Source organism: Apium graveolens, chromosome 4 (genome assembly GCF_009905375.1).
Source record: "Apium graveolens cultivar Ventura chromosome 4, ASM990537v1, whole genome shotgun sequence".
In the NCBI taxonomy this organism is placed as follows: domain Eukaryota; kingdom Viridiplantae; phylum Streptophyta; class Magnoliopsida; order Apiales; family Apiaceae; genus Apium; species Apium graveolens.
The window spans coordinates 253,835,295-253,845,546 of record NC_133650.1 but is presented as its reverse complement, the minus strand read 5'-3'; the positions used below and the strand labels follow the sequence as shown (position 1 = coordinate 253,845,546).

Sequence of the window (10,252 nt, the reverse complement as noted above, 5' to 3'; positions counted from 1 at the left end):
TCAACTTGATAACCTTTTTATTAATTTGTTTAAAATACATGCATTTGATATTATGTTATATAATTTATTTTAAAAAGTTACGATCTTTTAAATTCATATACTCAAGATATATAAAAAATATTTTTAAATAATTTTTAAAATTCAAAATTTATATGTCAACCTCTACTAAAGAATAATTTTTGTATAATAATATTTTTCTCGACTCCAACAATATTACTGTATTGAGGTTTTACTGTACTATTTCATTTGAAAAATTATTAGTTAAATATATTTTTTGAATTTTCTTAATTATTATCTTTAAAATTATAAAATTAATTGTAACACCAGTTTCACATTGAAGAAATTTGATATTTGTGTTCATTTTATAATTTTAAAATTTTAAATGTTGAAAATATGAAATATGGGGATAAATTTAAAAGAAATTATCTATAAATCTGTGTTAGCAATAAAAATATACATATAAAATAGGACAAAATTATTTGAATATGTACATGAAAAAGGGAAGACGGGTGTAATATATCTCAGTGATATAATTACAAATATATAATTAAATTTATCATAAAAATATTTGTCTCCAAATTTTTTATAGATTATGTAATTTATATAAGCGCGTAGTTTAAAATATAAAGATTATAATTTTCTTAGTCTAATTGCTTATCATACTGATGAACTTTAACATTTGAGAAGGAGCTTAGTAGCTTTGTACAATTTGAAATCATAATTTCATTTGTTAATCATTCTATGTCACACCCAAGCCCGAAGACCAAAACAGATAATTTTTTTAATAAAACTGTGATTAATCTAATGCGTTGATTATCCCTGACGCACTCAAATGCAATAATCAGTGAGTAGCAGATAAAACAAGCAAGGCGGTGCTATTAATAATTCTAATTTATAGTTATTTATTTCTTGAAAATTTATATATCTTTGCGTACATTTTAATTTAGTGGAAGTCATCTGCCTTAACCGAGAGGTAAAGGAGATAAGTTTCCCTATTTTCTTATTTCCATAAAAAAAAGAATATTGAAAGAAAAAACTGTCTCAATATTAATTATAAACAACTCTTGAAAAAAAATTAATGCAAGAATAATTTGATAATTTAACACTTTTTTCCTCTGAAAATACAAAAATAACTATGAAAATAATATTTTCCTAAAAAATCTTTCAATTTTAATAAAATTGATATGAAAATAAATCGAATCGAGCAACAAAGGATAAATATGTTAAGAGATTAGTTGATGAGAGGCACATAAATTTATGCACTAATAAATTAATATGCATACCGCTTACGTAACACAAATGTCACTTATTTAACTAAACAATTAATATTATAACGTATACAATGTGAATCAATGGCCGCCTAAAAAAGGGGTATTAAATTTGTTAATATGCACTCTAGCTAAGATCGCTCACTTGCCTTAATTACAACCTTACTCTTGCTAATCTAGTCAAAATTTATCTCACAACGTTAAACAGGACAACTTCCTCGGAGATATTTCCAAAACAATTCTTCTGATCTTCCCAAGATTATATATACTAGTTGCCACTCACCTTTTTCTTGTTTATGTACCCACTTTTTTGACTTGATTTGCCTGTTGTTGATACCTGCCATTGCTTATTTATAAGCTCTTCCCCTCACATCCTTCTTTTCTTTCATTCATTCATTCACTTGATTCATACATTTTAAGAGGCACTCTTCTTCCCTCAGGTTTTTTTCCTATATCTTTTAGTATCTTCAATGGCTTAGTTAATGATTTATTGTTGGTTTTTACTGCTTTGTCTACTTGTTTGAATATGCATGTCTAAGGCTATGATGATTATGGTCTATCTTATTTATATGGTCTATTTATTTATAGTTTTTCCCCACTTTAGGAGTAAGGTCTACGAGACCATGGTTTGGTTTCAAGTGGGATATAATAGGTCTAGTTGGTTTATAAAATCACCTTGCCTGATGTGGTTTTTTGGTTTTATTCCTTCTGCCTTGACATATGATTGTGGGTATGTTGAGTAGTGATCTCATGTGTAGTTTTTGCATTATACTAGAGGAGAGATATAGACCAACATTGGGCAATATATGGTCTATATTTTGTACCACGAGATCATACCTTTCAGTTTTCACACCCAAAAAATAGGAAAAATTTCTCAGTTTTATTATTGAACTTTAGGGGGGAAGTATAGGATATTCAAGATTTATCGATCAATTGATATTGAAAGTTTCTATTCCACTCCATTCCGTGAAGCTATCCATGTAATTTGAAGTACTATCTCAATCCCTGTTGTTAGTATACTGTCGGTCTGTTTCGTTCCAGCTCTTTTCTCCCACCTTGTTGGCTTTTGAATTGGGTGGCACCTGTCTTTTTTCTTATGGAACCCCTTATGTTAATTTGTAGTTCTAAAAGCTGTATCGTATCAGCCGTTTGAATTTATGTCGATTTTTGTGTCTATTGTATCCTCATTAAAGTCAATGACTCATCTGTTGCTTACACTTAGCTATCAGTTTGAAGCATTTATCATCCGTATCATCATCAATCAATCAAGATTTTCTGTTCAGCGAGTACAATTGAAGTAATATAGCTGTAACAAGTTCAATTAGGTTAACTTCGAGATATTGGATTCTGTTTTAGTTTAATATTTAAAAATAGCTGATTTATGACTTTGAAAAGATTGTGATGTATTACTTCTTTTATTTAGTACAGATCCCGAGCCCTTTTCTATCTTGCGGCGAATATGTGTCCCACGTCTAAAGAAAAAGCACAAAATGGAACCGCAAAACGGCTCGAGGGCAGAACATCTTCACTTGAAGCGGAAGATGCTGATTTGTTAAGAATGATGAACAGACCTCGGCCCGTAAACATAGAGAGGAATCGGTCTTTTGATGAGAGATCTTTTAGTGAATTGTCAACTACCTTGTCACCACCACGCATATCTCATATCTTTGATTTTCTAGACACTACATATTCTCCCGGAAGATGGACTGGCACTCCTAGATCAACCAGTTGCTACGATACACATCCCATGGTAGGAGAAGCATGGGAGGCGCTGAGGCGTTCTTTAGTTTATTTTCGTGGGAACGCTGTTGGGACAATTGCTGCACTGGATCATTCTTCCGAAGAACTTAATTATGACCAGGTAAATATAATTGTGTTTGCATCCTTTTGATATTCACATTAATTCCGATCGTGATCGCTTCTTGTATGAGTTCTTAAAGTGAAAAACACCTATCTATTTACAGGTATTCTTGAGAGACTTCATTCCAAGTGCCTTGGCCTTTTTGATGAACGGAGAGCCTGAAGTAGTCAAAAACTTTCTACTAAAAACCCTTCGCCTGCAATCATGGGAGAAGAAGGTAGACCGGTTCAAGCTAGGTGAAGGAGTGATGCCAGCTAGCTTTAAAGTACTTCATGATCCTGTTCGGAATTCTGAAACTATTGCTGCAGATTTTGGTGAAAGTGCTATAGGAAGAGTGGCTCCTGTGGACTCTGGTTTCTGGTGGATCATATTGCTTCGTGCATATACAAAGTCCACAGGGGACAATTCCCTGGCTGAACTGCCAGAATGTCAAAAGGGTATGCGTCTTATTCTGGATTTATGCCTTTCTGAAGGCTTTGATACTTTCCCAACCCTTCTATGTGCTGATGGATGCTCCATGATTGACCGAAGAATGGTCAGTTGATAATTATTTCTATGTATAATGTTTTCAGTATGTGAACTGTTTAACTGATTCTGTTCTTTCTAATTAGCACTTTACTTGCTATACTATGTATTTTCTTTTAAGTGAATGAAACTTAGTGCCTGTTTGGCACCGTCTCATTTCATCATAAATGAGCTGAAATCCCATTTTATATTTTTGCAGTCTGTTTGGCAGATTTAGTGTAATGACCATTTCTTCTCATATATGATGAAAATTAGAAAGCTTGTCCAACGTACAATCTCATTCTTCATTCTTCATTTACACGTCTAATCCTTCTGGCTTTTTCCTCAGATTTTGTATATTTTATTTGTTATTCTTTTCTTCCCACTAACAAATACTAATTGTTATCATACATTATTACTTATTACCACATTTGCCTACTTTCTAATTATGACTTTCTTTTAATTTATTTTAAAGTCTTGTAAATTTTTAATATTTCGTCTATTATAATACATTATAAATAAATTACTTAATTATCAAATAATATATTTGAATTTTCTTTTTTCCAAATTTCATCTTATTTATTTTATATATTAAACTATTATATTAAAATTTTAATTTTTAAAAAAATTATAACTTATAATTTTTAATTTACCAAACACATTACAACTTATAATAACATTTACGTAAAATTATCCAAACACCTAAATAACTTATAAGTTATGTTCTTCATATTACTTATATGACACTTTTCAACCTTAAGTTATAAGTTACATTTTTTAAGATATTTTTAGTTAAATACTTTAGATGAATAACTAGGAGGAAACGTGATAGATTCTGATAGTTCTGTCATTGGCATTAATAATGATCTAAATACTATGCTTCTTTACGATTCCTTACTGTAGTAGTTGCCTTTTACCACCATCAATGAATTATTGTGGAAGAGCACATTTCTAATAGTATTCCTTTATTGCATGCATTTTGATACAGGGTGTTTATGGTTATCCCATTGAGATACAAGCATTATTCTTTATGGCATTAAGATGTGCTTTGCTTTTACTAAAGAATGATGACGAGGGTAAAGATTGTGCAGACCGAGTAAGAAAGCGGCTCAACGCTTTGAGTTATCACATGCGCAATTACTTCTGGCTTGACTTGAAACAGTTGAATGACATTTATCGTTACAGGACAGAAGAGTACTCTCACACGGCAGTCAACAAGTTCAATGTGATGCCTGACTCCCTTCCAGAATGGGTGTTTGATTTCATGCCATGTCGTGGCGGTTACTTCATTGGAAATGTGAGTCCAGCGAGAATGGATTTTCGCTGGTTTTGCTTAGGAAATTGTGTGGCAATCTTGTCGTCTATGGCTACTCCTGAGCAAGCCTCAGCCATAATGGATCTTATTGAAGCACGCTGGGGGGACCTAGTTGGAGAAATGCCATTGAAGATTTGTTATCCTGCCATGGAAAGTCATGAATGGCGGATAGTCACAGGATGTGATACAAAGAACACTAGCTGGAGTTATCATAATGGAGGATCATGGCCAGGTGAGCTTTTCTGTTAAAAATTGTAGACTATGGCCATAGGGCTTGTAATGGTTGCCGGTAAATATGTGAGTTTGAGCTGGCATGGGTACTATTATGGCTTTATAAGTTATACTAGAATGCCTTAGAACCTGTTTCTCTTATGGGCATATTGTTCTCAAAGTTCCTAGTTAATGCAACACCTCACTCTCTTTAGGACAGGTTTAAAGAAATATAGATCCATTTCGTTTAGCCCATCACATACAATGGATTCACTCCGAACAAGGTAACTTAATAAAAATGATTTAGTTAAACAAGTGATGTAACATTTCCATTTATTGCAAGTGCAGTGCTTCTGTGGCTGCTAACCGCCGCATGTATCAAGACGGGACGACCCCAGATGGCGAGGCGTGCCATAGAACTTGCGGAGAGTCGTTTAATGAAGGATCATTGGCCTGAATACTATGATGGAAAGCATGGTCGGTATGTGGGGAAGCAGGCTCGCAAGTACCAAACTTGGTCCATTGCTGGCTACTTGGTAGCTAAAATGATGCTTGAGGATCCCTCTCATCTTGGAATGATTTCGATTGAGGAAGATAAACAAATGCAGACCGGGATGAGAAGGTCTGCTTCTTGGGTTTGATTTAGTAATTCATAGAAACAATGCAAATCTACTTTTTTCTTCAAACTTCCCTTGTATGCATTCTCAAATTACGAATGATTTTATTTTTAATACAAAGTCATCAGTTTCTGTAATCCTTTTTCTCGTTTCTGTAAACTTTAATGCTTAATGAAGTTTCAAGTCTTTTCTGTAATTACGGACGTTTTTTTGGTTTTTGTAGTGAACAACATAATTAATAATATATACATACAATTATTAAATATATTTTATAAAACAAATTATATACATTAAGATTATAAACTTTGTGCATAAATTACACCAATTTGTTGAGTCCATAAAATCAAGAAGTCCAATAACCATCCTTCAAATTATTATTTATTTTTGTTAAAATGTGCACCACTAAAAAGTTAATGATCGATCTTCCACATGAAAGAACCATCTAAAAATTAGATTATACTACATTTTGGTATTGGAGTCGGAGCTTTAAGAAGGAACAAAAATGAAGGGAGTTTCGAAGAAGCCGATTCATGCAGCGTCAACATGGTTCATGCAACAACCGTCGGAAGTGAAGGCTTTCATAGCCGTTTTCGCAGTTCTGTCGGCTCTCCTTTTCATAAAGACGATGGTTGAGGAGCGCAACAACCTTTTCATTGCCGCGGAGTCTGTCCATGCCATTGGCATTGCTGTCCTCATTTACAAACTCTCCACCGGAGATAAGGATAATTGCTCTGGTAATCATCATCCCCTGCATTTTTGTTTCTTTTATCACATTCATATAATTTTTGTTTGGCATTGGCATGATGATAGAATTCGAGTTTGTTTATGCTTTAGGTACTTGTGTCTTTTATTTGTTCTTTGGGGGTGAGAGTATGCGATCAGGGAGTTGTTTTTCCTAATAATGAGTTTGAGTCGAGGCCTCGAGGGTCTTTTAATTTCAATTCAATTGTCTATGCTCAACCTAATTTGATCTTATGATTTTGAGAACTGTAATGTAGTAAATATCAACTAATCTCTTTGTAACAAGAGGTTGGTGGTTCGAGACTGGTCGTGTCATTATCAGGGTAGGGGCCGATCAAAACTTTGTTTTTCAAAAACCTTGTTGTCTAACAATACTGGATATGCAAAACTCTTTATTTTCTACGAATTCAACATGCTTTGTAGAACTATTGTTACGGTGGATGTCATGTAATGCAAATGTGCAAAAATTTTACTAGAGTACACACTTTAAAATAGTTTGATTTTAGATTAGTTAACTAGTACAGATTTCAGAGTTCCCCTAATATATTGAGATTGTGATTGACGGGGCAAGAATTAAAGACCTTCTACTTGTGAGCCGATTTGTTTGATTGGTGTCTGTCTTCTTAGTTTTGCTCCCTTATATTTTGACAGGTCTTTCTCTAAAATCACAGGAATTAACAGCTACTTTCCTAAGTACAAGACTGTACTGCAGCTTTGTTATGGAATACGACATACATACGATACTTGATCTTGCTACATTAGCAGCAACTGCTTGGGTTATTTATATGATACGCTGTGTATTGAATTCAAGTTCTATGGTTGAAAAAGATGACTTCCCACATCATTATATGGTAAGCTAGCATTATCCTTTCTGTAGTTTCAGTGGTATCATATTTCCCGAAGCTTATAAATGTAAACTTTTAGACTTAATAGCTAGCCCTGAGAACTTGGCATTCCTAATTAGGACGAACAACTATAAATATTCGTGAGTCTATCTTACTCATTGTTATGATCTAAACGTAGGTGCTAATATGTGCTGTAGTGTCTGTTGCTATTCATCCGACGACACCACATCATCTAATTGACAGGATGTGTTGGGCCTTTTCTGTTTACTTGGAAGCTGTTTCAGTACTCCCTCAGCTTCATGTCATGCAGAACACTCAGGTTAATTACATAATAAAAGATGTCAAATTACCTTCTTCAATGGTTTTTAAAAAAAGCCTATCGGACTTGGTCTGGAGCTCTTTTCTGTAAATCTTATCTTATCATCGTTCCACTATCATAGGTTGTTGAACCTTTCACATCACATTATGTATTTGCACTGGGAGTTGCAAGGTTCCTTACTTGTGCACATTGGGTTCTCCAGGTATGATACTAAACATTAATTGTGACGATACTTGGATTTTCAATTTGAAGTAACTTAGAAACATACCTAGGTTCATTGAATTGAAATGTCACTAGGAGACACCGTGTCCTGCCTCCTTTTGATGGCAGATAGTATCTTAACAGTGAATGTTTCTTCACACTAATTTCCAGAAATATTAAATTCACATCAGTTATGTGTAATGATCTGAAGCACAAAGGTGTCAAACTAGGCCTTTGCCTATTGTGCTTAACATTGAATGTGTTACTCCTACGAAATTTCAAGTTTTATGTATAAGCATCGTTTTCAGCAACGATTTCAGAGTAATCTCCCTATGATATTGACAATTTGCACCAGACAAATATACCACTAACAACTACTATCCATATCTCATCCAGGTACTTGAAACAAGGGGACGGATGTTAACGGCCTTAGGTCATGGTCTGTGGCCTGGTATGGTGATTTTCTCTGAAATTGTCCAAACATTGATTCTGGCAGATTTCTGCTATTATTATGTCAAAAGGTCAGTTCTAAACCTTTCCTTGTCGAATATTAATCATCTATGTTTCGGCTTTCATAGTTTACAATGTATCTATTGAAATAAAAAATTTGGGACTTGACTTGAAGAATTTGTTCTTTTGAATCCAGCATCATTTCCGGTCAGCATGTGCTACGGCTTCCTGCAGGAGTTGTTTGATCGGATTCTTTTTAGAAAAGTCCAAAGCCTTTTGTTACCATATCAGCACTGCATTTTGTGAAGTTTCTTTTTTGTACATAGCTTTCTCAAAACAGTAGGAAGAAAGTTATCATAAGATAAACTTAGGTTTGAATATTGGTTTGGTAGCTATTTATACTTAGCTTCTTGGTTGTATATTAGTTGTATTCGCTTGACAGACATTTTTTTATATATATACATGAGTAGGAAATCTTCTATTTTATCATGACATAAATTGTCCTGTGTTTTGTCTTGCTACACAGTTTTTAAGATGATTTTCGTAAATCATTCAGCGTAAAAATACACTGCTGATTTTGTCTCATTGATCTTTTAAGTTAAGATTGATACTAATGTTGTTGATCAAAGTCCGGTTGTACTGGATTGATGGACCAAGCATCCTTTCGGAGATGGTTCTACTGTCAAGCACTGAAGCTAATGGTGAACATATATGTCGTTTGGCTCTGCAACAGCAAACAAGGATTCTTTAGAATGGTGGAATTGATCATTTCCAACAAAAGCATAACATACACATGTGGAACAAATCGAAGTTCTAATGAAACACAGAAGTAGTCTCAAGTCTTTAGCAGCAAACACATATTTATCCACATGAATCTCAGTTTACAGACCATATGATCTTCCAGCCTCATCAACCATAGCATAATTGTACTATATAAAGCTTTAAATACTCGATTTATATTCAGGGGAAGCTTCCACTTCCTTGCACAGCTTATATTAAAACTTAAAGAACATTTATTCATTTAAAGATTTTTATTTGTACGCGTCTCTGAATCAAGGGCACTTGTGTCTGCCACCATGAGTAGTCATATGAGCATAACACGGGCAAACATCCTCATTGCCAGAAGTGCCGGGAGGAACACAATTACAGCGTGCACAGCATGTTCCACAGGCTCGATTGCACAAATTTGGCCTCGATGATAAGTGGCACCTGTATGCGCACAGCCCACCACAATCTGCATTAATCAGTCTTATCAGCATCATCATGTACTCGTTAACAATTTCATTTTCTTATTGTAATACGTATGCCTGCAGGACACACAAACCTATGTTCTGGACAGGCAAATGCCTGCTAGCATCGACATTCGTCTACAAAAACGAAAGAACAAATACACAAAAATTACAACATAAATGTTAGCCCGAAGAAATTAAAAAGAACATCAAATTAAGAGGAGATTCACTGTTTGCAAATTGCAATACCAGTAGGTCATGAGCCCGAGCAAATTGCACAACAAATAGAGACAGGAGAAGTGAAATGAGAATTGACTTGGAAGTGGCCATTCTTGTCAACAAAACCTTTTAACTACAAATGCACTAGATAGCGGGTATTTATAGGAAATTACTACTTGTAACCATTTATCTAGAGCATTAATATTCTCTTGCCACAAGTGGAGTAAAGGCTTCAAATTTCTTTTTAGCACTCTTTCAACTTTTCCAAAAAAAGTAATTTCCATCAAACTTGTTCCTATCGAAGTTAAATTTTTATGATTCTAATATTCAATACAGTTTAATCCAAATGATCGAGTATTTCTATTAACGACCCAAAAATAAGTTTTCAAATGAAGAGACGTATTTTAACATGCATGATGAATACCTAGACTGAGTTGTAACTTACGGTTAAAAACATCTCAATAAGTTGATGT

At 34.0% G+C, this 10,252-nt stretch overlaps 3 protein-coding genes across 5 annotated transcripts; 2 read left to right on the top strand and 1 right to left on the bottom strand.

The window, feature by feature from the left end:
* The first annotated feature begins 1,368 nt into the window (after positions 1–1,368).
* Positions 1,369–5,951, top strand: LOC141720832 (putative alkaline/neutral invertase D). Of its 2 annotated transcripts, none has more exons than XM_074523469.1 (5): positions 1,369–1,708; positions 2,692–3,129; positions 3,233–3,664; positions 4,622–5,180; positions 5,507–5,951. In XM_074523469.1, exons 2-5 carry the CDS (start codon positions 2,728–2,730, stop codon positions 5,797–5,799), a joined length of 1,686 nt encoding a protein of 561 aa, XP_074379570.1. In that variant the 5' UTR covers positions 1,369–1,708; positions 2,692–2,727; the 3' UTR covers positions 5,800–5,951. The 2 variants fall into 2 exon arrangements, with proteins under 2 accessions (XP_074379570.1, XP_074379569.1); XM_074523468.1 differs by having other exon boundaries at positions 2,697–3,129; positions 5,507–5,950.
* A 326-nt stretch (positions 5,952–6,277) lies between these two features.
* On the top strand, positions 6,278–8,817 carry LOC141720830 (uncharacterized). Of its 2 annotated transcripts, XM_074523466.1 has the most exons (6): positions 6,278–6,509; positions 7,168–7,367; positions 7,540–7,680; positions 7,802–7,882; positions 8,278–8,402; positions 8,528–8,817. In XM_074523466.1, exons 1-6 carry the CDS (start codon positions 6,278–6,280, stop codon positions 8,574–8,576), a joined length of 828 nt encoding a protein of 275 aa, XP_074379567.1. In that variant the 3' UTR covers positions 8,577–8,817. The 2 variants fall into 2 exon arrangements, with proteins under 2 accessions (XP_074379567.1, XP_074379566.1); XM_074523465.1 differs by having other exon boundaries at positions 8,278–8,817.
* A 325-nt stretch (positions 8,818–9,142) lies between these two features.
* LOC141720831 (gibberellin-regulated protein 11-like) lies at positions 9,143–9,936 on the bottom strand. Its single transcript, XM_074523467.1, has 3 exons — positions 9,810–9,936; positions 9,656–9,698; positions 9,143–9,565 (listed from the first exon to the last, which is right to left on the bottom strand). Exons 1-3 carry the CDS (start codon positions 9,888–9,890, stop codon positions 9,384–9,386), a joined length of 306 nt encoding a protein of 101 aa, XP_074379568.1. The 5' UTR covers positions 9,891–9,936; the 3' UTR covers positions 9,143–9,383.
* Positions 9,937–10,252: the final 316 nt, after the last annotated feature.

Bases quoted from the DNA above. Each gene is read 5' to 3' on its own strand.
- LOC141720832 (XM_074523469.1), top strand. From the start codon at position 2,728: ATGTGTCCCACGTCTAAAGAAAAAGCACAAAATGGAACCGCAAAACGG. The intron at 3,130-3,232 runs GTAAATATAATT...ATCTATTTACAG, and splicing joins AAGAACTTAATTATGACCAG to GTATTCTTGAGAGACTTCAT. The intron at 3,665-4,621 runs GTCAGTTGATAA...ATTTTGATACAG, and splicing joins CCATGATTGACCGAAGAATG to GGTGTTTATGGTTATCCCAT.
- LOC141720830 (XM_074523465.1), top strand. From the start codon at position 6,278: ATGAAGGGAGTTTCGAAGAAGCCGATTCATGCAGCGTCAACATGGTTC. The intron at 7,368-7,539 runs GTAAGCTAGCAT...ATCTAAACGTAG, and splicing joins ACTTCCCACATCATTATATG to GTGCTAATATGTGCTGTAGT. The intron at 7,883-8,277 runs GTATGATACTAA...TATCTCATCCAG, and splicing joins GTGCACATTGGGTTCTCCAG to GTACTTGAAACAAGGGGACG.
- LOC141720831 (XM_074523467.1), bottom strand. From the start codon at position 9,890: ATGGCCACTTCCAAGTCAATTCTCATTTCACTTCTCCTGTCTCTATTT. The intron at 9,699-9,809 runs GTATTGCAATTT...TCGTTTTTGTAG, and splicing joins CTCGGGCTCATGACCTACTG to ACGAATGTCGATGCTAGCAG. The intron at 9,566-9,655 runs GTTTGTGTGTCC...TGATTAATGCAG, and splicing joins TTTGCCTGTCCAGAACATAG to ATTGTGGTGGGCTGTGCGCA.